The sequence below is a fragment of the Ambystoma mexicanum genome, chromosome 2p (genome assembly GCF_040938575.1).
Source record: "Ambystoma mexicanum isolate Mex_15411 chromosome 2p, UKY_AmexF1_1, whole genome shotgun sequence".
Lineage (NCBI taxonomy): Eukaryota > Metazoa > Chordata > Amphibia > Caudata > Ambystomatidae > Ambystoma > Ambystoma mexicanum.
This window is the reverse complement of record NC_090923.1, coordinates 1,105,944,136-1,105,970,187: the sequence shown is the minus strand read 5'-3', so window position 1 is coordinate 1,105,970,187 and position 26,052 is coordinate 1,105,944,136. Positions and strand designations below refer to the sequence as shown.

The following is a 26,052-nucleotide window of genomic DNA, read 5'->3' as shown; positions in this document are numbered from 1 at the left end:
ACTCTGCGCCAACACACGAGAAGCTGTACACCCAGTCATTGGACAGAGATTACTGCCAGTAGAGATTGCAGTAATCTCACTTTTTGCAGCTGCGTAGTAAGGAATATATACAGCCTCTTATGTATTTCAATATATTAGAATACTCCTGCTTTATCCAGAGTATCTTTTATATTCAACTTCTTTGCTTAAGTCAATTGATTTCTGCACCTCAGGCATAAGACTTTTGAGGTTGAGAACGAAAAAGCTGCATTAAGGTCGCTGATCTAATGCATATTCAACCTCTAATAAGGCATGTGTTCCAAAGTGTGTTTCTTTAAACGTGCTGATGAATCCATGTCTACACGCTGGGCATGTATCTCGACTCCACTCAAACGTCACTATTTCTTCCACTGCCTATACAAATAAACTTATCAATACCTGTAAACCATTCTTATTCATCAACAGCTGCCTCACTTTGGCTAGGGCTCTGATACTGTCCAGATTGGATTACTGCAACACACTTTTCCTTGGCTCCACTAATCATTACCTGAACAGACTACAGGTTCTACAGAACAACGCCCTCAGATGTGCCCTTAATCTTCCCCGCAAGGCCCACAGCTCCACCTTCAGAAAAGAAGTTCATTGGCTCCCTATCCGTGATAGAATCAAACTACGCTCACTCGTCATTACACATAAATGCCTCGCCAGCCACACGTTACTTATCAGATACATTAACCAGACCAGGCTCATCCAGACCGACCAGATCCCCATATCTGCACCAACTAAACATTCTGAAGTTTAACCTGAAAACAGCGGGGGGAGCAAGCTTCCCTGTGTTAGCAGCGAAATGCTGGAACGCACTTCCCATAGAAACTAGAGCCGACGCCTCGTTTTGGTCATTCAGAGCCAAGGTGAAAGCTCTGTTGACGACTCAGCAATAGCCTTTTATCTGCCCTCAGCAAATTCTCTCAACCTGTAATTCTGTTTTATCTATAGCCGCGGACCATTATATAACCTGGTCCATTTTGTAACTATTGATGCTCTCTATTGTCGTGGACCATCCTGTAAACTGGTCCCTCATGTTATTTATTGTATTTCATCGTCTTCTGCTGTCTACTACTTGTGCAACCGTCTGTAACCTATGTTGCTTTATAAGTCTAATGCGCACAGTTACCCCAGGGTTTGACTGTGCTATGCAAATAAACAAACTGAACTACATAACGTTATTAACAAGGAATTGTAACCTACTCATTGGTTAACATGTGTGCTGAAAGCAAGTGTTCACCAGGAAAGGTGATCTGTTTAATAGGCTGAACGAAATATAAAGCTTGTGTCGAGGTTGGAAGCACCTTGGTTGGCTTTCAGGAGCATGTAAGTCCGATCAAGTGCTCTCTTAAAGAGCCAAAGAATGGATCCATGGCAACTTGAGTGTTTACAGATTTTGATTCATGATCGTAAAATGCCTACTGGAGGTGCGGATGTGGGGGGCGGGGGGGTAGAGTGTCAGTTTTGAATTTTTGCTGACATTTTTGCTGCACAATTGTCTGGTGCCAACTTTAGGAGTTCCATAGTTGTGTCTTAATGTTTTTAGGATGGCATATCAGTGCCCCTCCAGAGTGCTCTAATATACCTTTACAAGGACAAGATTTCCATAATCCACACTGGCAAAGATTGTATTTGTTCTCTGCGCTCTACTCCCCATGAGCCTGACCACAACTCTCTTCTCTGGTAACTCCCACCAAACCTGTACAATAGTCTTGCTCCTCGCCAGCATTCTGACCCAAGGACTGCAGGAATCTGGCTTAAAGATCAGTGTGGAATAGTATGTTGGCTACGGTCTTGACTTCACGGTCCCATTGAGCCAACAAAATGCTCTTCTACTCCCCTTTTATGTTTGTAGAGCCCAGCTTCACTTTGGTGCCAAAGAGAAGGTTACACTTTCTCACCCCCTTGGAATGAGTGGGAAATGGACTTCACACCTCCACTTCAAGTATTTTTCTCTAGCTAGGTTGTCATAGACCCAGAAACTGCAGTAACTTATATGTTAGTGCATTTATTGCATTGGACTGGCTATGTGGTGGACTGCCTCAGTGTTCATTTTTGATCCACCTTCACCCGGGTCAAGTATAGTGAACCTCCAAGGCTACTCTCACCCCATGCCCCCCCACCGCTCCCCCCCTCTTCCAATCCTCTTTAATCTATGTGTTGAATCCCTTGGACAGACCCTTAACAAACACAGCGTCCATTTCCACCAGTATGCAGAAGACACGAAAATATACTTCAAAATCTCACCCCCACCTCACAATAGCTGTCTGTCCACTACTGTCACCTGTGTCCCATGTGCTCTAGCTCAACCCTTCCAAATATCTCCTCAGTTTCTCCCAGACAAACCCAAATCCAGCTCATGGATCAAAGAACTCATCAGTGACAACCCACACATCTCCCTCTCCACACCAGTCAAATCCCTTCACCTCCCCATCACCCCCACCTTTCCTTCCACACCACATAGCTGATGTCACCAAAACGTACAACCTAATACTACACCACCTACGAAAAGACTCCTCCTTCCTCCTGACGTCTTCTGCACTGCAGTCTAAGCACTGGTTCTCTCCAAGCTGGACCACACCAATGTTCTCCTCACTGAACTGCCCAACAGCCTCTTGCGCCCCTTCTAGCCTCTGCGTCCACCTACCCAAACATTCATAAATTATCTTGGCTTTCGCCCAGCTTCACTGGCTGCCCGTACCCCAGAGGATTGCCTTTACAGGACTCTGGATTGTTGCCAAAGCCATCCACTACAAAACCCCAAATTACCTTAATGACAAATTCAAGCCCATCTCTCAAACATTCCACTGTGGAAACTAACCTGCACCCAAACAAGCAATTGCCCAGTGGCGACCCCAAAGCCTGGAAGACCCCCCCCACCCCTTCACATCTGCACTGCACCCTCCGTCACCACTGTCAGAAAGGCCCTCAAAACGTACCCGTTTCCACACACAACCCTGCCGCTCACCTCCCGCTACCAACACTTGCCTATCTTAATCCTTCTATCCTGAAAATATTTTCTTGCTTCAGTTTCACTTCTCACATTTTCAACCTTGTAAGGCACTTGGGAGACCCTCTGGATAAAACATTCCATAAAAATAAATAATTATATTTATTACATTACAGCAAGCGATACATGCCAGAGTGCGACGCAGTATTTATTTATATATTCGTAAAGCACTGCTATTAACAAATACAAACAAGAAGGCAGGACATGCACAGAGAAATTAACCCCATTTAAAACCTGAAGGCAGGTAAAACTAGATAAGACAAGAGAGAAGGCACAGAAATAAAATTGCACAAAAGAATGGCAAGATTAAAAGCAGACCACAAAGGTACTAGCAATCGCAGCACAGGTAGCACCGACCACTAAGGCTGTGTGAAAAAGGTTTTCAATTAAATTTTTTTCTTAAAACCACCAAGGGTGGTCTCAAGCCTCAACAGAAGAGGTAGGGCATTCCACAATTTATGGGCAAGATAATCAAAAGAGCATTTTCTTGCACGCTGCCGGTTGACGCGCCTTAACGGTAGCAAGTTGCAATTGCTTGATCTGATTACCTGCCCATTTTGGTACATAATCTGAAATGTGGGAGACTTGCCAAACAAACTAAACAACTTGCAAAACGTACCAGTTCTCTGATCAGGTTCTGTAGATGGACATGATATGACATAATATGATATAGTTTATTTATATAGCGCCTATACACAATGTTTCAAGGGAGGGAACAAGGGAAAATACAATTACATTCTTACAGGCCATGAACAGTAAGGATGTGAAATTAACTATCGTACTCCGCCTGATGACATTTCAGATAGTGCAAGAGCTAAGACCTAGATAAGGAAGGGAGGGGGAGAGTGGGAAGGAAATGGAGACAAGACGAGCGACTACCGTACTTGGCCCGACGACATTTCTGGTAGAGCCGGAGAAAAACAAAAGGTGAGGGAGAGGGGTGCAGAAAGGGGCGCGGGGGACAAAACCAGCGACTGTTGTACCAGGCCTGACATTTCAGATAGTGCTGGAGGAAAATAAAACAAGTAAGGGGAGGGTGAAGGTGACGGACGAGGTTGCTATCATAATAGGTCCAGGGGCAATTTGGATAGAGTAAGTGTATAGAAGAAAGTAAGGTGAGGAGCTGGGGGGGAGGGCAGATGGAGGGGCGGGGGGGAGGCACAAAGGGAGAGGTGGAGAGAACCGAGGGTAAGCAGTCAAAAAGAGTGGAGAAGCAAGAGGGGAGAGCGAATACAATTGCAGAAGTCAGTAGTAACACATAATGTTGCAAGCCAGGATACAAGATTAAGATGGGGAACAGCCTGATTCAGGGCCACCATGAGTACAAGATGTAAAGGAAGTTCAGCATGAGAGCTGAGAAAGGGCGACGCACCGTGAATGAATGAAGTCCATAAAATTCAAATCCAGCATTGGCCACAAGACTGCGATGGTGAAACCTGAATGTATCGGGACAGACTCCTGCAGAAGTAGGCTGGGGGGGTGGGCAGGGAGAGCAGGGTAGAAGAATCCAGCAAAACAGGCTACACATGTGTGCGCGAAGGTGGGGGGGCACACGGAACATCATAGGGGGGACCAGAGGGGGTGGGGATGGCCTGTGGGGACAGAGGGAGTAAACGCATGTTGGTGCATGCGTACCTGCTGTCTGAGCAGGGGTTTGAGCCCTGGGTCGTCCTGGTACGAACAGGAATTGCCCTTTTCTTTGTCTGCCCTTCGCTTCGGACGCCCAGTTGAGACGCCCTTGATCTAAGAGTTAAGAGCAGGAAGGAAGAGGCAGGGCTAAGAAGGTGGGTGGTGCTTAGGCCAGGTGACCAAGATCCACTTGCACCTGCTCCCCATCTGCAAAGGAAAAGAGGCTGGAGGGCACCAGGTGGGCGGGGCTTAGGCCAGGTGACCTAGATCCATTTGCATCTGTAAAGGAAAATATGCTGGAGGGCTCCTTAAGTAGGGAAAAGAGCAGAAACTAGGAAGGCACCAGGTGGGCGGGCTTGCTAAGTGGGGGAAAGAGCAGAAACTAGGAAGGCACCAGGTGGGCGGGGCTTAGGCCAGGTGACCTAGATCCACTTGGACCTGCTCCCCATCTGCAAAGGAAAACAGGCCGGAGGGCTCCTTAAGTAGGGAAAAGAGCGGCAACCAGGAAGGCACCAGGTGGGTGAAGCTTGAACACTCATTGTTAAAAATCAAATCAGTGATCCTGTAGGTTGCTGTTCGGATTCGCTTATCACTTTGTGCTTTGCACTCTGATGTAAACTGCACTGAGAATGGGCATGTGTAGCTGGCCTACATACCCCCGAGCAGACGACGTGGGGTGAGGGGGGTGGGTGGGGACTGACTAGTTGGTGTGCTGCTGCATACTGAGACCGCCTGTGCTCTCTCCCCACGTGGCACCTCACCCTGGCATGGTGCATTGCGGTGCAAATGTCTCAAACCGTGCATCCTAGGGCCTTGAAACATGATTTCCGAGGTCCCATGGGGACCTTGAGTTTTGTTTCTAGTGTCGAGACCGGTCCTTCTATGACAACATTGATGTTTCACCAATTCCAGACAACCGTCTCAATGTTGAAGGTGCTGTAATCCAGCGAAAGGGGTGAGGTGTCCAAATGTCACATAGCCAGTAATGTCCACAGGGTCCTCGGGTAACTATGCAAAATTTGGTGCAGATTGGTTAAACGGTGTGGAATTATATAAGGAACAACGCTTCGCCAAGCTACAAACCCACTAATTTAATTTTTACTTTTATGTAAAGCAGCATACATTGCATGTGTTCCTTAACTAAGAGCCAATATAATGCTTGCCTTGCATCAGTGACATGATCCCTCTATTAGGGCCTGCTACTATCCTGACCGCATGATTTTTGGATCATTTGTAGCTTGGGTATCATTGTGTGATACCTGCCAATAGGCTGCCACAGTCAATTCTTGCCCCAATTATGGCCCTAGCAGGTGTGGCACAGTTTTCGGCAGAGCTAAGTGGGTGGATCTTGCTCCAGTCTTGCAAACGAAGAGACTACATAATTGACCTGATCTTTCATGGATAGAGTCCGATAAACCCCCAGGGTTTGACTGTAGAGCCAACCCTAATCTCACAGCCCGCGATATTACATTTGTTGTATTCTGCCGAGAGACTAAATCTGTGTTGCTAACAGACCAGCAGTAGCTCCATCTTGGCCTCATTATGGGCCATCCAGCTCTGTCTAATATTGAAGATAGCATTGATGTTATGTTAAAGGATACTTATACCCCACACTATCACCATTTGAGTGGCCCCCTGGCGCTCTGGAGGATCTGAAAAGCAAGATGGTAGGGTAATTTAGTAGGACTGAGCAGAAAAAAAGCACAAGTCTGATGTGCTGTTGGCAGCTTCAGTTTGGTTTACACCGTTTCCTGAGTGTAGGTGAGATTTTTCGGTCGGTAGATGTCATGTGCTGTTGTGCGAGGCTGTGGTTTTTTGGTTGCGGTGTAGTGAAGTGCGTGCGGTTTGTTGTGCTGTATAGATATGGTTGTGTTTTGTCTAGAGTTTGAGAGATTCGTTTTTTAGTGTGTTGGTTAGTGCCACTCAATCGTACCCCCTCAGCTTTGGCCACCTGTGGCACGTGTCCCTGCCAGTGTCGTGCTTTGTTGTGTACTAGGCGGGTGTCCCGCCTATATTCTGTAGAGTTGTGGGTTTCAGCAGGGCTGTTTTAGTGGCGATGCCTCCTCCAACCCCCCGGCCCCCTGTATTCAAACTAATGGATGTCTACAATGCTTTGTCCCCTGGCATATCCTGCTGTGCAGCCACCATCGCCTCCCTGGAGGCTGGGGGGCCTCTTCCCTGTGCCCTTGAGCTACCTGGGCTGCGTAGCTTATCTGTTTGGTTGCCACTCCATCACCTTTAATTTCAATGCCCTCTCTTTGGTTTAACCTCTCCCCATCGCTCTTCCTAGCTTCCGGTAGGGCCCTCCATGGGAACTGGTGCACCCGGGTCTCCCTCCCACTTGGACGTCTGTCCACCTCGCTGCACTTTCTCGTGGTTGTCTAGTCTTCCATTTTGCCATTTCTCTATTCATTCCGGGGGGATGTGGGTGTTGCTCATTTGTTTTCTGAATTTTATATGGTCCTTCATGTTTCGTATTTCTCTCGGGAGTTCCAAATTTTTAGAATGAGGGGGCGTAGTCGGTGGGCAGGGGAGGTCCATACTGTCTGATAGCTAGCCAATTGGGTATGGAGGGGGTTTGAGGCAAAGATGGATAGTGCTTCCAGGGTGTGCGCCTTGGGTGTCTTTATCCTTTGGGTAAACTATCCCTAGATTCTGAGTAATGTCGGGGTGGTGGAGCACCGAAGGTTGCGGTCCCTTGTTATGCAGAGACTTGGTTCTGATGTTTCACTCTGAGCACCGCTGTAATGCTATTATGCAGCTAGGGCCGACCCAGTAGAGGTGGTGGAGCACCTAGAGCTTGGAGCACAGTGCTGGATGGAATGGAATGGAAGGGGTAGGGGAATTGCGAGATTTCTGGCCAGAGGGAAGAATGCCCACATTTCAAACCCAACAGCAAATGCAAAGCACCTGGATTTGTGTTTCCTGGATAGAGGCAAAAGAGCCCAAATTTGAAACACAAATTTCAAACACAACAGCAAATGCAAAAACCTCCCGATTCGAATGTCCTGGATAGTGGGAGAAAGTCTAAATTTCAAGAACATAGCAGCAAATGCCAACACCTAGATTCAAGATTCATGGGTAGAGCGCTAAAAGAGCCCAGATTTCAAACTCAACAGCAAATGTCAAAAACCTAGATTCAGGATTCCTGGATAGAGGCCTAACTGCCGGATATGGCTAATAGGCTCAGTTGGCCTAAATGTCCGATATGGATAACGTACAACTGTGGGCGACGTGCAGCAAGCTGCAAGCTTTTTGGTAATGGGATGATTGAAAGTGGTGGGACAGTTTAATGGGGAGCAGTAATGGCTGTTCCCCCAACCACACCTTACGTAGCTCGTCAGCTGCTGGTTGATGGCTGCGCTGCTGGCTCCACCGGCAAACACTGGCCAACACGATCTGGAGCTGCTTCTGCAGGAGCTGCCTTTTGCCTCTGGGCCCCTAGCCAACGGGCTGCACAGGTAGGGGGCTGCTCTGGTAGAGACTGATGTTCGAAAAAACTACCCAATCGGGGGTCGGGATGGAGCGGTCCTGGGAGACCAGGAAATCAGGTCGGCAGGCAGCAGAGAAATCAGGTCGGCAGGCAGCAGAGATGCACACAAAAACAATGCATTTTAAAAGCGCACAGAGTAAAATCTACGGCAGATGCTTCTTCATACTAGCCAGACATGTTTAACATAACTTGTATGTCATCTGCATAATTCTTGTACTGGACACCAGTCTCGTCAAGTAGGTCAAACCAAGGTTTTAAAAATATATTTAAAAGGGTGGGTGAAAGACATGACCCCTGTGGGACACTAGTGTTGGCTGCCACAACACCATAAAATACTTTGGCGCCTCAGATAAAAACAAGATACACGAAGCAGCCGAGTCTGTTAAACTCTTTTAAAAAGTAGGTTAAAATCCACCAAATCAAAGGCAGACGATAAGTCCAATAAAAGCAAAAAGGAAGTACTCCCCTTATCCATATTGGCAAGCAGATTGGCTTTTAAATCTAATAAATCTGACTCGGTGCTATGAGAGGCCCGGATGCCAGATTGTTTAGATGCAAGTACATGTTGGAAAAATTCCTCTTTACTGCACCTTTGCTTCCATTTCTATGGACCCCCACACTTTTCTGCTTTTAATTTTGTATCGGGTCTCTTTTTACAGTGCTGTGAAGCCTCGCGCTTCACTGCACTGGCTTTTGCTCATCTGTTATATGGAAACGGACACATCCTTCAGGCTTTCAGTACTGGGAAACATTGTTTCCCTGACTTGTGGTTACTTTTATCATTTTACAGTGCAGTACAATGGGATACTTTTTGTTTTGCCCTAGACTAATACTCGAGAGGATTTTTGGTTACTCTGCATGTGCTAAATGGACGAGCTTTTGGCAGCAGTGACTTTTTGCTATGGTTTGTTTTAACCTTGCCGAGTTTGACTACTAACTGTGGCTAGAGCCACAAGGTTTTTCGCTTGTCCTTTGGCCATCTTGTCTTTTAGCTTTTTTCCTGGTCTTTGAGAACAGGGAAATCCTTATATGGGCTTCCAGTGCCCGGCAAAGCAGAGGCCTTTCGCGGGCTACCAGAGGGCTGTGTTAGCTGCCTGGAAGTTGGCTGGGACTGTCTGGTCCAATCCACAAACTGGTGGCAGGGTGTCTGAGTGGTATGCATGAGTTTTTCCGCCAGTTGTCCTGATTGGACCACTGCTGGGGTGTGTGTGGGGGCCAGATCGGTCATTGGCTAGTGGGAGTTTCTGCTCTTAAATGGCTTTTAGGATAAGAGGACCCCTGCACCCACTAGAGATCCTGGAAGAAACGGAAGGAGCAAAGACTCCTGCCCAACTGCAAGACCCGTGAGGAGACACGAGATCTGTTGGCAGAAGGCCCGGCAGCCAACTTCTGCTGTTGTCCTGGGAGAGCCCTGTCTTTGAGGTGATCTTCAGCAATTCTGCAAAGGAGGGGCGACCCTTGGAGTGGAGGTACCATCCATTCTCGACGTCCGCTCGGAGTCCTTCGAAAGAGCCCGTTGACCTCCCAGTGGTTGGCAAGCTCTGAGTTTGGGCTACTGTGCTGCAGATGTTGCCGTTCTGTGTTGAGGCCTGGAACTTGGGAGACCTTCAGCGTGTGCAACTAGACTTACCTTTGCCTAATTTCGTGGTCCTAGCATCAAGGGAACCCGAGATGGGAGGGAAAGTCTGACTGCAGCAAGTGAATACCTTTGCGTCGTGCTGCATCGGTGGTCGTCGTCCGACTGCTTACCTGCGTCCAGTCCTGCCCTGAGATGGGTCCTGCTTTGAGTTCTGCTGCATTCTTCAACTGGAAGACATTGCACTAGCATTGGACACCAACTGGAGAACTGCTCGAACCTGCAACACCTGGCGATCGAGGGCTGAGGCTGACTGCAGGAAAAGCGACATTGGTCCCTCTTCTGCAGACCTGCCAAGTCCTGCATAGAATCTGAATACGGGGTGGGGGGGTGACTTGTAGCAACTTAACTGAAACCCTAACTCCCTTTTGAAGGTTTTAGTAACATTTAGAAACTGTTGTATTACTTTAGCTTTGCCATTGCTTGGTCACACAAGCACTCTGAAAGTTGCGAACACGTGTTTCAGTCCGATTAACCTGTCCCCTAACCCCTGGAACTGCTCATTGGACCCCCAGAGACACTAGCTGCATTTTATTTTTTTACAGCTTCTCAAAACTGTATGGAACTTTGCAGAACTCTTGGGCACAAGGCCCCATACATCTTAGCGTTGGACTTCTGAAGTTAGGATTGAATCTCTGTGGACCTGTAGTACTAATACTAATCTGTACCTTCCTTTTCAGGGGTTTGATATGTTTTTCGTCCTAGTGATTGTGTATATTTATCATATTTTTAGTGTTGTGATATTACCTGTTAGTAGTGATTTTTCACTGTTTGGCCAAGTAAAGAAGTTTCTGATCTGCTTAGAATCACATGATGTGCATATAGTCCGACATCCAGTGGTTACCGCAGAGTATTGCATCTTGTCTTTCGAGAATCGAAAGGGGACGTCGACATGGGAGTGCCTGTAACACTAACCCTACGTGACGTGTAGTGTACCCAAAATCCCTCATGCATCGAGGTCCCTCAGATTGTTTTTTTTCCGCCCAGCATACTGGTCCCCTTAGGCGGACCTCGTCCAGAGACCTTGCCATTGTTATCCTTTTGACCCTTGGTCGTATATTATAAAGTTATTGAATATTATCCTACCGTCCATTCCTTTGACGGCTGTTTCCTGATCTATGCCGAAGCCGGTTCCACGGACCTTCGATGGACAGTGTTCCGGTAGGCACTGCCGACCACGTGGCCGGGCCTTCTGGCCGGCCTACACAGTAGGGATAATAGGGTCGGGGTGGACATTTCCTTTTTTGAGAGTGCCTTTCCCTTTCCTCTCTTTGGTTCCCTGGGTCTCTTCGTCACTATTTTTCCTCCGCTATTAAGAGGACTCTTGTTTAGGTTTTGTCCTTCTTGTAAGGCCAAATTTCCTTGGTCGGATAAACAGTGTGTAATAGGTGCCTGCCCGTGAATCGCGACGAGAAGGCTTGTGCGGTTTGCAAGCTCCTCCGTCCAAAGCCACTAAAGGAGCGCTGTGTTAAGCGGTGGGCGACCTACGAAATGTTGCAGGCAGAGTCTAGTTCTCCCGCTGCCGCAACCGCCGATTGTGACGAGGGGATAAGTGACAAACGGGCCTCCGATTCTGAGGCCATTGACTTCTCCGTGGAGTATTCCTGCTCTGTGTCATCCGTCCACACCCCATCAGGCAAGACTCTGGTCTTGCTAAGGGGACTGTACACCCCGGCGACAATGACGCACACGCTTTACACACTAAGGACACAACCCCCGGGACGTCTTCGACAAAACAGTCAAAGCGGCCCATAGCGCCAACGAGCACACCAGATATTTCGGCCGTGCTCGCCGATCGTCCGGATCGACAGCCCTCCCCGCAACTGAATGTGCACCTTAACCGGGGATTCTAAATCGAAGAGCGCTGCCCCCAATATTCGGGAGACTGCCGAGACGCATCGGAAGAAGGCGTCAACGGTCGAAGGCCCTGGTTCCGCCGAAAATAACTGCGCAATCGCAGGACCGAACTAGACACCTTTCCGTCTCTGTAGAGGTTGCCGAAAGCATTGCTAGGATTATTTCGGCAGATAATCGGAAGTAACGGTCCAGGGATTTGTCGATACCTAAGGACAAACCTAGGGATTCGTCGAAATCCAGGGATAGGCCAAAGGATTCATCGGAAGCCACAGAGAGGCCTAAGGAAAGACACAAGGACACACATCAACCGTCGGTTCCCCGAAAGGACATTTTGGAAGGCACTGCAGGGATTTCTTCGACGTTAAAGGAGAAAGCTTGACGTTCTGTGACGGAAGATACATTACAAGAGCCTTTTTCACCCCTAGACTCCTGGTTAATCTATTTGGACCAGGGAGAAATGTGAGGGATGTATGGATAGGTTAGAGAGGTTTGTACAACTCTGAGAAGTCCACTTCCAAGAGGCCACCGGAGGAGAGTTCCTTTGCCCCTGTGGCTAAACTTCAAAAAGTCTTTGATCCTTCTCAGGAAGAAGAAGAAATATATACTTAGGTTCCTGTGGACCAATACGATCAGGATGTATATCCCTTTGCTGACACTGAGGATGTTCATATAGACCCCACAGAGGGCTGGGGGGGGGGGGGGGGGACAACCCCCGACCTGGTTGATCCTCAGCCTTGGCAGTGACCTAATCCAACACCAGAACCTGATGCCTTGTGCATGGATTCCCCAGTTGACGACCAAATGGCGTTCAACGCCATATTAAGGAAGGCAGCAGAACATTTCCAGATTGCTACCCAGGAAGCTGTACCAGAGGCCGATTTTGTCGAGGACATCTGAAGAGAAACCACCGGCCAGCCTCTGTTAAACTTATCAAAAAGCGGTTGGCCCCTTCATTATTGACACCTGCCTTAACTAGAGCAGTAAATCCTAAAGTAGGAAAATTGTTTACACTATTCCCCCCTCTGACCCCCTTTACATCAGGGGCCATGCTACTCCAGACTCACTGGTGGGAAATACAACCAGGAAGAGGTTCCCTTATCAACTGGGGAGGCACCCCTGGACAAGGAGTGCAAGAGGCTATTCGCTCTAGGGAAAAGGGTCACGGCTGCCGCAGCTTTTTCCACTCACATCACAAATAACACAAGTTTGTTGGCTAGCTATGCCGACGCACAATGGGCCATGCTACAGGAGGGCCTTCAAGAAGTCCCTGAACTGCTGCAGGCTCGCCTGCTCTCCACGGTAGCAGAGGGCAGACCAGTTAATCAGAGTATCCTAAAAAATACTTTGGATGCAGCAGAGACAGCTGGCAGGTCCTTGGCTCAAGGTACCCTCCTGAAGAGGCACGCATTGTTACGAAACTCTGGTTTCAAACCAGAGACACAAGCTTCACTAATAAATCAGCCGGTGGAGGAGACTAATCTATTTGGAAAGGCAGTGGAGGAAGCGCTCGAAAGAGCATGACACCCTCAAGACCCTCGATCAGATCACCCAGAGGCCTTCCCCAAGCAGGGGGGAGCGGATCTAGACATTCCTTTCGTGGCCAACGTTTCCCTCGGAACCAATACGGCTTGGGGAAATAATTGGTCCTCTCCCCAAGGAACCAGCAGCTACACCACCCCATATCCCCAAAGGTCAAGATGTGGGAAAGGAAGGGGAGGCTCCCTAGCCTCAGGCCAAAAATGACCCACAGATCCGCGTCCCCTCCCGGTCGGGGGCCGGCTAACATTTCTTGAAGCATGGGAGGGGATACCTACAGACCAGTGGGTACTCAAGACCCTTGCCGACTGGTACTGTATAGAATTCTGCCGGTCCCCCCAATTCAGACCTCCACGTTCAATACGCCTGATGCCAGAACATCTGTGCATCCTGCTACAAGAAGTCGAGACCCTGCAGGAAAAGTGCGCCATAGAAGCCGTACCTCTTCTACAGGTAAACAAGGGTATTTATTCAGTGTACTTCCTTGTACCCAAAAAGGATCTCACCATGCGCCCTGTACTAGATTTGCGCCCAGTGAATAAATTTGTCAAACATCAAATGTTTCGTATGGTCGCTCTGCAGGAGGTCATCCGCCTGCTCACACAGGGGGATTACATGGCAACATTGGACATGCAAGATGCATACTTTCATATTTCAATGTTGCCAGCACACAGAAAATACCTCAGATTCATGATACAAGACAAGGACTATCAGTTCAAAGTAGTACCCTTTGGCATAGCCTCAGCACCAAGGGTATTTACAAGGGTAGTGGCAGAAGCACACCTGTGCAGGCTATCCATCCCGGTTTATCCTTGCCTCGACGACTGGCTCATAACAGGGGACTCTTACGAGACCTGCCTCTCTAATACCCAAAAGACAATAGACCTTTTATTCAGCCTGGGATTCTCCATCAACGACAAGAAATCCAGCTTAGACCCAAGTCGAGTCAAGCAGTTCCTAGGGGCTCTAATTCGAACAAAGGACCGCCTTGTGTTCCCCTCTGACGAGAGGGTCCAAAACCTGTTTCAAATCCCTCACTGTGTAGCCAGTCGAGAGGTGACGGTGCGCAAGGCAATGCGACTGTTAGGAATGATGGTGTCATGCATTTATTTGGTTCCTGGCGCGTGCTTGCGTCCAATGCAGGAGTGGCTCAACAGCCAGTGGTGTCAGGCCAGCGGACAGTGGGATGATCTAGTGGTTGTCTAGCCAGCCCTCGTTCTCTCGCTGCTGTGGTGGTCGACGGAGAACCTCTTGAAGGGAAAATCCTTCACCACCCCCGCAGTGGAGGCCACTCTCATTAGACACATCTCACAGGGTGGGGCGCTCACCTGCTTCAACAAACAACGCTCAATTTGGTCGTCAGACATAGCATCCAACCACATAAATCTATTGGAACTGTTAGCAGTATTCAAAGCACTGAAAGCCTTTCAGGCACAACTGCAGGGGAAGACAGTCCTGATCCTCAACGACAGCACCACGGCCATGTACTATCTGAACAAACAGGGGGGCACTTGCTCTCCAAACTGTCCCAAACCATTTGGAAGTAGGCTCTCAAACGCATGTTGCAGGGGAACTCAATCTTCTATCAGACGTACTCCGCAGAGATTTCCCACGAATGGCGATTACACGAAGACATCGTCTTCGCAGAATGGGGCTTCCCAGAGATCGACCTGTTCGCAACTCTGGAAAACGCTTAATGCCAAGACTACGCCTCCAGGTACCCCCAGAACTGTTAAAGGGGAATGGACTCTGGATCACATGGTCAGGGAAATTTGTTTATGCTCTTACTTGCTCTTTCAGCCTACACTACGTCACAACAGAAGGTGTTGTGGTGGAAGATATCAGTTATTAAGGCTTTCATGGAAGAAGTCAAGAGGATTCACCCCCCCCCCTTATTTCTAATCCAGCTCCCGGATGGGACCTGAATGTGGTATTAACCAAACTTATGGGGTCTCCATTTGAACCTCTGCATAAAAGCAAGTCTCAACGATCTACCTATAAGACGCTAGCCCTTCTAATAGAAGTAATGGGCACTAGGAATAGTGCCCATCACTTCTATTAAAAGGGTTAGTGAACTACAGGCCCTCTCAGTTCTAGAACCTTTCATTACATTTCACAGAGATAAGGTGGTTCTGCACACTCGCCCTCAATTTGCGCCTAAATTTATCTCCAGGTTTCATGTGTACCAATCAATGGAACTGCCTACTTTCTTCCAGAACCCTACTAACATGGCCGGAAGAAGCCTACACACACACTAGATGTGCGTAGGGCAGTCCTGTTTTACCTGGACAGAACTAAACCACTGAGAAAGAAAAAACAATTTTTCCTTTCGGTGGCAGCTAGTAGAGAAGGAGATCCTGTCTCTAAATCCGCAATCTCAAGGTGGGTTGTCAAATGCATCACACTTTTGCTAAGAGAGAACTGCCCTTCAAGCCTAGAGCGCATTCTACTCGAGGCACTGGGGCTTCCATAGCATTCATTGCAAATGTTCCCCTAGAGTCCATTTGCAAAGCGGCAACCTGGAGTTCTGTACACACCCTTACAAAACACTATTGCCTAGACACACATTCTAGGTCCGATTCTCAGGTGGGAAAAGCAGTAATAAGACATCTTTTCCCTACTGTTCCTTCTCACAGCCCACCTCCAACTCCGGGTACTGCTCGCTAGTCTATGCACAGCATGTGATTCTAAGCAGATTAATAAGCATCCAAAGACATGCCTTACTTACCGTAAACGCATTTCTGATGATTGTATCTGCTTGGATTCACATGCGCCCACCCCTTCTCCCCTCTCAGATGGAGGGAACATAGACGGCTTACTACTTTCTCTCTTTTCTGTACTCACTCACGATAGTCATAAGGCTCCCTCACGGCAGGAAAAATACAATCAGAGGGACCTCGGGGCCTGAGGGTTTTTGAGTACACTACACGTCACATAGGGATAGTGTTACAGGCACGCCCATGTCGACGTCACCTTTCGATTCTCGAAAGACCAGATGCAATACTCTGGTTACCACTGGATGTCGTACTTTATGCACAGCATGTGAATCTAAGCGGATACAATCATCAGAAATGCTTTTACTTGACTGCTTCACTATGTTTGCTCATTGTGGACCCCTTACAAGCTCACCACCTCTTGACTTAACCTAGACCACTTGCCTTGCTACCTTTGAACTGGTTTGGCTACAGCTCCCAGAGTTGTCATTGTAGCAATACTAGGTTGGCCTTCTATACATCTGTCTGCCAGGCCAGAGTATAGAAAATCCGTCCTAACAGTAAGTTGTGTGTTTCAAGGTGGCATTGAATTTGAAGGTAAGCTACCCGATCCAATATTTTCAAAAGAAAAGGGGCATTGGCTATAGCTCTATAGTTGGATGCGACGTTGGGATTCTTAAGTGATCCAACCCTTTTTTATTTACATGTGCTGGCACCTGAGCTGAACGAAAAGATAGGTTTATGAAAGTAGCACTAGCCAAGGACTATCATAATCAGGGCAGCTAGTGGGTTTATAAGGCCACACAGGGTTTCTGTGATATCTTCGGCAGACACCTCTCTGAACTCAGAGGTTTATGCTGGTAGAGGGGGTGGAACTGGTCTCGATGGGAGGCAGAGTAGAGGCTTTCATGTGCTAGGAGTATACTTTCCAGAACAAGGCCTTTTGGATCTTCACGCACCATTCTTTCTTTCACGACAGTAACTGCAGGGGAAAAGATCGTGAAACGGTGCTTGGAGTTGGAAGAGGTGTTAATGCGAGTATCAAAAGACCTTTTTTTAGCAAAGTGGCCTTCTCATAAACGGATAAGGCTATACTGCATCTAACTTTATCACTAGCCAGCAGAGACTTCTGCCAGTACCTTTTTTATTCATTGTAGCTCAGAGTTCTAATTTTGGGGTCGAGCTGGATTGGTTGTTTCTCTACAGACCCTGACTGGAGTGATATGGTTGGCTGCTAGACCAAGGCATTTAGAATAACGGGCAACCAAGCGTCGAGATCAGGAACCAAGTGCAGCATTAAGTTGTTCCATGTAAGGGACAATCGACTGGAGTTAATTTGTGGATGGCGCATTTCATAGCTACGTCCCTCTTAGGATACACACTGGGAGAAGGATTGAATGTGGATACCAAAGAGAAAGGAATGGTCTGACCATGGGCATTCTGCAGTAGCAATCACTGGGCATTTACCTCCAGGTCTGAACCACTAATCAATGCATTGGGAGTATGTAAGTTAGCTCATGTGCATGCTTTATGCTGCAGAAACGAAAGATCTTGAGGGCATTGTTAGGATTTTTTTGGGGGGCGGGTGTTGGGTAAGATTTACATTTTTGATAAATTTTCCTGACCTGTGTCAACCCCAGGACATTATGCTGGACTTTCATTATTTGTCCCTTCTTAGGTGAGTGGGAATCTTTTTCTCCCTCTCCCCTAGTCTTTTACTCTGTTTATGGGCGACCTTTGTGTGTCTCTCCATAGTTGATTTGAGTTGGTTTCCTATAACTTTGGCCTAACTGTAAAGTACTATTGGAGCACACAGCATTTTTAAATGCAGTGGCTTCCTTTTAATTCATTTTGGGTGAAGTACTTGTTCCCAAGTGGGATTCACACCCCCTTTTTTTAAATTAGTTTTAGCGAGCCAGCACACCCCACCTTATGTGGCGTACTGGGAGGATACAATATATCCCTGTTTTAGTTACCTGGTAATTTTGATGTTACAATTGCAAGTTTACTTGACTGCCTGATGGCAGTGTAACTACTTTAATGATTTTTAGTCATTACTCGCAGGCTGTCAAATCAGTCTCGGTAATGTACAGGAGGGCCACCATTCTGCTAGAATGGTGGGCTCTTACTTTTTTCACCATTTCTCGTGTGCTTATTGTTTGAGGTTTTCTGCCATTCTAGGCGGGAACTACCTTGGTTGTAGTCTAGTTTTCGGCAGGAATCCTTTGTATTCCCCACCAAGTCTCCAGAGTGACTGAGAAGGCAAGAAGTGAGGGAGGAGTCCAGAACTCTGCAGCCCTTTCTCTTTCACCTTGTCTGAAAGGAGCCAGTTCCCACTGTGGGGCTGGCTGTCCTGATTGGACAGCCAGACATTTTCTGTAAACTGCAGGGAGAGTTTAGAGAAGTTGTGCTGTAGTTCCTTTATAAATACTCTGAACCTGGAAGTTGCCGAGAAGTCGACCACTGGAACCAAATTCGAAGAGTAAGAAAAGACGTCTAGCCATTTCCAGCGACCAGAGAGCCTGCTGTGTAACCAGAGCCTGATGCAACCCTTCCTTCCAGTCAACATGGGGGTCCCGAACGTGATGATTCCTACCCAGAGGCTGGTGAAATTCACTAGTCTTGAGAAAACCTGCAAAACGAGCCATCCCTCAACATGCTGTGACCTTGCTGGGCTGCAAAACGCAAATACCGGGGGGGGATCTCGAGCCTGAGTGCAGTGCATGGTTTTCCGGTCAGAACCCATCCGAAACTTTGGACTCCAGCTGGACCTCCAGAGACACGATTTGAATCCCTGAAGTCCCCTCATGAGAGTGCAGAACCGAATATATAATCTGACCAGTGATGGGTGCCAAATCCACAGAGCCGCGAGAATCCGAGAAGAATGCGTTGCTGAAAGCCGCCTCTGGCTACTGATGCTGCAAGTTCCCACCGAGTGCCTGTTTCTTTCGTCTCCAGTCCAAGAATCCAGGGACTGGGTCCTGTGCTGCTGCATCCTGAAGGCATCCACCCAGAAGCTCTTCCTTTTTCCTAAGGTTCTGTGTTGGTTTGGGTAACACTTACCTTAAGCCTTGTGTGAATCCTGTGAGGCTGAGTGGGTGATAGTGTTTAGGAGGTTGCCCATACGATTCACCCAGGCCTAATGCTGGCATGCATATAGGGTTCATTCTGTGAAGTCCCTTAATTAATTCTGAAGCTAATACTTGTTGAAGATATCCTCTGACTTTCTTGCAACTGAACCCTATCCTGACCTGCCTAGAGCTGGCTCCTAGACATCTAGGGTCCCTCCTCTGCCTCTGAGAATGCTATACACCAGGGAAGGACTACAAAAGATAAAGCTTCTGTCTTGAAAACTAGAACAAGTGTAAGAGTACTTGCTTGTTGTTGAGTTAGTGTTGTAACTGTAACAATTTCTAGTGCAAGCCACTACTATTTAAGCAGTGGAACTGGCATTACTGTCATTACTGTCATTTTCCTGTAAGTTGTGGGCGCGAGCCACTACTATCAAAGCAGTCACCTGTAAAAAGTATATAAGTTGCTTTACTTACTTTGAATAGTGTCCCACATTCTAAAAAGTAATACGTGTTGGTACTATTTTATTATTCTTAACTGGATAGGTGTTAAAGCATACCAATAGGGTTTACCTACCTTGAATAACAGATTGTCATTCCTAAAGTGTACCATTTGGATTTTGCTTTCCCTGATCTAATTTTATATAGACCTAAACTAGTCTGGAAGTTAATACTTCGTCTTTGAGTAGCTTGTAGCCTCTCTAAAAAGTATATGGATCTGTACTTGAATAGCTGCTGCTCTTCTAAACCTGTAACGCTGGGCTGTGCTTTCCCTGAATTGGTGTAGTGCTATTCGAAAATAGTTTCCTAAAGCTCTTCTTTGCCTTTGAAACTGTATTGTACCCTTCTGAAAAGTAAACTGGGTACAACTAGCTATTAGGTAGCGAATAGTTGTGCACCAATGGGTCAATTACTTACCTTGAAACCCATTGTGTCTTTTCTTAAACTGTAGTTGGGTTGTGCTTTCCCTGAATTGCTAAGTGCATTCTGAAACAGTTATTGAATGTTCATACTTAAAGGACCCTCCAGAAAGTAAGAGTTGTGTTCTAAAAAGTAATGTTGCAAGGTGTGTACTTTTAGCAGGATTGGTCTCTTGAGTGATTTCTACAACGGGAGTGTCACGGCATGACCGCTAGGCTCTCCTACTCGTGAATTACTGTTAAAAGTATACCTAACCTGGTTTTATTCCCCAGGAATAGTATATTGCTAATCTGAATGTATTAGATTTGACTCGCTTACTTAATGCTCCTCTAAATAAGGTTATACCATGGTTTGTATACCATAGTTATTGAGTTGGTTTTTGTAATTGTGTTCAATATGTTATAGTACTTACCCAAGATTCGTCTTGGCCTACTTGTATTTAAATAAACTATTTATTCATAGTTTTTCAGTGTTTCTTTGGCTGATACGTATGCTACAATTTCTTTGTACCAAGCTACAGCCCACTCTCCCATCTAAGATAAGCCTGCCTGCTCTGTCCGTGCTACCAACTTTCAGCTGGGACAGCCTTCTACTGGGAGTAGTTATTTTACTGCCTCCGATATGGTTTTATGAAGCAATTAGTTGGACTTAAGAAAACTGTCCCTAAAACCAGGTGGAGGGGCTAAGGAGAAAGCACCAGTTGTGGTAAGGGGTTCTGTGCGCAGCTATCAACAGTTAAAGCATCACTCAATACACAAGAGGTTTTATATTCAGACTGAAGCCCATGCATATTCAACCATGAAGAATAGCCTTTTATGACACGCTTAACATGCCCTGTGTTCCTTAGGGCATTCATATGTTATGATTCTGGATAAACCGAAGCCAGGATTCTAGCTTGTCGGTGCTGGTGACTGATCCTATTCGTGGTCTAGTAGGTGTTTGTGTGTCATGCAGCCAAGCAATCTTAGAAAAGTCAAGTCCTGTGTTTTTCTCACACGTACCCATGGAAAATGGGCAAGCTGAATAGTATAATTGATTTTCCATGTGTTACAACTGAATGTTAAACCTGGTCAGTGACTCTGTTGCTGTAAATGGTGCAATGGGTTGACCCTTCCTCTAAACCAAAGCTTCATCCTGTGTTGCTGCTCCTTAATGCATATGTAGCAGTGCACATGTATTCCTTGCTTTATTACCTATGTTATAAACATCCTCTTATGAGAAATGTCAGTGGCCGAGCCTCCTACCTTCTAGTTTGTGAACTTTAATGTTGGTTTCTTCTGCCGCTTGGAATGCATTCAAATGTTTGTGTGAATATTGCTGTTGTCCATTCTAACCATGCCTCTCCACTTTTTTACAGATTAAATGTCTCCATTGAGTGCAAAAAAGTGTCTGGGCTCGATCCAGCAACAGTGGACTGGGCTTATGAACTCACTAAAACCAACATGCAGACTTTGTAAGTTATGCCCTTGCAATGGGGCCAGATTGTGGTGGATTTACTAGCGGGTGACCTCTGTGCAGTAGTGGGGCTTTGTGTATAAATGATTTGTACATGTGGCAGTTACAAGTTTGTGAATGTTATAGTGGCAGGAAACCACAACATGCCCTCCCACTGGTTCACTGAATTTGTTTGCTTTGTTTTCCTCACAGAGGCCCCAACCAGGGCTTTGCTGGTGGTGATACGGTCCCCCTATGAGACCCTCCAACCTCTCCCAGGTCACGGAGCACCAAACGCCCTCTGTAGTCTTCTTTCCCTGAGCAATGTGCTTTGCGTAGCTCGATTTAAAGTTGCCAACTGGTGCCTTCTTTGTACTGTTTTGGAAGGCTGCAAGCCTCAGCAGTGTTTACTTTACAGGGAACAAAGTCTTGTACTTGCTGGCACCCATTAAAATGGCAAGGTGTTTTCTGTTGCCCACAGGCGAAACGCACTGAGCCGTACAGGGTTTTGACCTTTTAGGTACTCCAGTTAGGAGCTTGAAGTAGACATGGCTGGGTCTGGCTGGCTGAATGTGTTTGTCATTCACTGCTGATTCATCCTGGGTATTTGCCAGGTGTGGTTTAAATGTGGTGACCCTTAATAGTTTGACTGTTGTAATGTGCCTGATTCGGAGCTGGCCTACTCGTCCAGCTTCCAACGAAGTTTGGAACAATGGGGGTAATTGCACAACACACTGGGACTTTGTATTCATTCCATTTTGGTCCCAATGTGATTCTTTCACCTAAAGTTGTTTTGGGGAACGGGTTGGTGGCAGGGTATCGGGTAATATTATCCCCACCAATAATATCGCCATATATATATATATATGGGTGTCGGGAACAGCCATTGGCAATATTGTTGGTGGGGATAATATTTGTTGTAAATGGGAGTGGGAGTGTCCCCTGCTCCCTTTAAAATAATATGGGGGTTGCAGGGGTGTCCCCCGCAGGTTTAATGGGTTAATATCGCTGCAAAAATATGGTGCCATTCCTGTATGGCAATATTTTTGTGGGGATATTAACACATAGAACCAGTGGCAGCTGTAATTAATTTAATTTTTGGCTTCACCATTGGTGTATTCATTTTTACATTGGTAGCCCAATGTTACCAGTGTTGTAGCTATTGGGCACAATTGCATGTTTTAAGATCTGACCCTGGACAGTATGCTTGAGACATACCAATACACATCCTGTGTGGGTGTACTTGAGTGTCTGGCAGTTTTTAGGGCCAACCTAATTTGATTGCTGCCAAAACCTTTGCTTACTTGCCTCGTGTGATTGGCGTGCAGACCTATGTCAGCACTAATTTATGTGCTGATCCAGGTGACCTTTGTATTGCTCACCACGAGGCAACCCCTGCTCCATTTTGGGGTCTCGTCTCTGTTACCCATGCTGCGTGTTTGTTGGCTGGCTGCACACTGTTGCCCTTCGAGCCCGCTATATCCTCTTGGTCTGGTTCTTCAGTCTTTATCGGGCCTTCTCTTTTGCTGCTTCTGGTGGGTTGTCTTCCTGAGTACAGGAATGTTCATTTAGTCTATTTGCATCGTCGTCGGGCGTGGGCTCACATCCCTGGGCACCAGATCCTTTGTCCCAGCCCTGAGAAGGTAACCCTGTCTTACCAGGTCTGCCGTTTCTGGGCTGAATCCTAAGTGACTGGCATGAAGCGTACTTCTCCCTCTGTCCGAGCAGTCCCCTTGGTCTAGGAGTAGTAGGGATTTGCGGGAACCCTTCTGCAATTTACCAATGAGACGATGTTGGTCTGAAACCTGCTTTGCTTTCACCCTTCTCTAGCTGGCTCCTGAACCTTGAGCTGGAACTCTTCAAAGGTTATTCTTTTTAGTGTCCCCTGGAATTGGTTGCTTCTTTGGCTGCACCTCTGGAACTCTGAAACCTAGCTGGTCTATGGATTTTATGGTCCCATTATTGCCTGTGGGGAAATCTTATACAAACGTTGAAACTATGCAAAGTGATTGGAATAGAGATATTTCCTGACTTCAGACCTTTCCTGTGTCCCTAGAGTTTCCCACCAAAGACTGGATTTTTAACTGGTACCTATGATCACAGCATTAAGCTCCTGACCATAGAAATGTATTGGGTAACAGTACCTCGCTTGGTTATTTTGTTTCCACCTATTAACATTAGTGAATGAAAACCATTTGAAATCTGCTAATGCATGTTGGTGTTTGATTTTGGTGCCCCTCTAGGCATTGTTTAACCTCTTCACTCTTACACTTCTGGTTTACTTGTGAGTTGACTATATTTTAGAGATTGTAGGGAAACAACTGCGATGGTTCATGTATTGTCCTTTTCGGGTCCTTATTAGGATTATGTAATGTGTTGCTTATGTATAGGGATACTCCCCTCCTTCCCGGCTCGCTCTGTATAGGATTTACCAACAGATAGTCATTTATATTATCGCACACTGTGTTGGGTAAGGACTCATTTGAACTTTTTAGTTAAGTGTGTATTTTTCAGTATACCTGTGTAGTGTTCTCTTTTTGGACTACCTACATGTGGCCACCAGCCATCTCACTTTGTTTGAGGGAAGATGGCTGGTGTCCCTGAGCCTTGTCTACCCTTGGGACCCACAGATTTTTGTTCTTGGTTGGAACCATGTCTTATCATTCAGATAGAACGATTTGTACACAGCCCTTCTGGTGATGGGTATGAAATACTCAAACACAGAGGGCCTTGCAAAAGCCCCTTTACTTGCCTCTAGCCATCTTTCTGGCCTCAGACTGGCACTTTATGCCACAATGAATGTGGCTGCTCTACAGCAACAACTTTGTTTTATGGCAATCTATCTTGATTCACCAGATCTGTTACTGCCTCAGACAAGTGTATTCCCAAGCCATCCCATCTTCAGGAGCCCGAGTTCTGAAGAACTCTCTGAGACATGTGGTTTTCTATAATTGGGACTGGAATGGCCATCTGCCCCTGGTGAAACAAGCTGATAGGCAAGGGCTTGAAGGATAGCTTTCTGGTTGAATAAATGCCATCTATGCAACAGAAATGTCTTTGTATCTGTCTGTTTTTAAATATGGTCGCAAACACATTCTTTGTGTTGCTTGCAGATATGAGCAGAGCGAGTGGGGCTGGAAGGACCGGGAAAAGCGAGACGAAATGACAGATGATCGTGCCTGGTACCTTGTGGCGCGGGAGGACGGCTCTGTGCCTGTGGCGTTCATCCACTTCCGCTTCGATGTAGAGTGCGGTGACGAAGTATTATACTGGTAAGTGTTGGGCTCAGTATGGACTATGACCAAGCCTCTACCCTAAGCCCTAGCCTAGGTGGGTTGTGCTGTGGGGTCCAGGCTCTGTTTTAGCAGTGTTGTCCAGCCACAGCACTGGGAGAAACGTGAGAACTTTTGATGGCAAAGTTGTACCTTTCCGCATAGGCAGGTAATATTTAGTCAACCATGGAAGCATATTGGGTAACTTTTACTTTGACTTCTAATCCTTAGGAAGCTTGGGGAAATGCATTATGAATGTGTTTTTTGAAGGAATTGCTTTCAATATATATATATATATTTACATGTTTTGTGTAACTAGTGCTTTACCACAATTTCAAACGTGATGCAGACCCTGCTTCCAGCATGTTAAGCATAGTGAAACTAATTTGATCACTGATGCTGCTGCTTGTTTGAGAATCCAATCCGACTTCAGCAGAAATTCGGATCTAATTCAGATGTGGCCAACCACATGGCTTTAAACTGTGGATCAAAATCCCCATGCTTGGCAGCATCACAGCAAATTGGCCCTTTTGTGTGTGTTCGTCATCTGATTGCTCTTCTTACTTTGGATGGCTTTGGGTACTACTCCTAGCTTAATTCCCTATTACGCTTGGCCGGGATTGTACATTGATGCTGTTTTATGAGTAGGACCGCCCTTGTCAGGATCCAAGATGGTCCTATAGTCACACTGTCAAGCAAGAGTAAGACTACCAGTTAATAATTCCCAAACTGCAGCTTACTCTGATCAGACTGAATTCAGTGTCCTACAGGGCCAATTATCTTTTAAAGAAATGTACATGGCAAAGCTTAATGCTCTTGCTTCTGTTCCTGCACAAAGATAGTGTCTCAGGCAGCAACAACATGCTTTTAACTGGTTTGGTTCCTGCTCTTTGCATTTCTCTCATTCAAATGTGTCCTTTTTAGTTTTGTTCAAAAGGACAAATGGCTGTCTAATAAGCGTTTTGCTGGTAACTGGGTGGCCGTATAGTTGTGACAAACGGCACCCTTTCCACAAAGTCACCTGCTCTGCTTTCTGGGGCTCACGCCCTGTCCGTGATGTAGAAAAGCCACATGTTGGACAGGCCTTCTGAAAGGATTCATTGAATTCTATGCCATTCAGAGCAAGTGTGACCGTCTCTTTTTCCACAGCTATGAGGCACAGTTGGAAAGCAAGGTGCGGAGGAAAGGTCTGGGAAAATTCCTTATACAGATTCTTCAGTTGATGGCGAACAGGTGAGCGGAGTGCCGTTTATGCTTTTCACCTATGTGGGTATTGCTGAGTGAAGTGTTGGTCACATGTCTACTCTGCAGGCACTGGATGTGATTTCACCAAATGAGCTATAGCAGCTGCCACACTACATGGTTTTCCATAGTTGCTGCGTTGTGTGTGCCTTGTTATCGCCCATACCACCGTTCTTTTTCACAAGACACCTCTGCTTCTTAACCACTGTTTCG

General features: G+C 46.7%; 1 protein-coding gene across 3 annotated transcripts in view; it reads left to right on the top strand.

Moving 5' to 3' along the window:
- Positions 1 to 26,052, top strand: part of NAA40 (N-alpha-acetyltransferase 40, NatD catalytic subunit) — a 144,276-nt gene that overhangs the window by 95,344 nt on the left and 22,880 nt on the right. For all 3 annotated transcript variants that reach the window (XM_069645116.1, XM_069645115.1, XM_069645114.1), the window contains exons 4-6: positions 21,249 to 21,344; positions 24,439 to 24,597; positions 25,747 to 25,830. In XM_069645116.1, the coding sequence (XP_069501217.1) occupies positions 21,249 to 21,344; positions 24,439 to 24,597; positions 25,747 to 25,830 (339 nt within the window). The remainder of the gene's footprint in view (positions 1 to 21,248; positions 21,345 to 24,438; positions 24,598 to 25,746; positions 25,831 to 26,052) is intronic.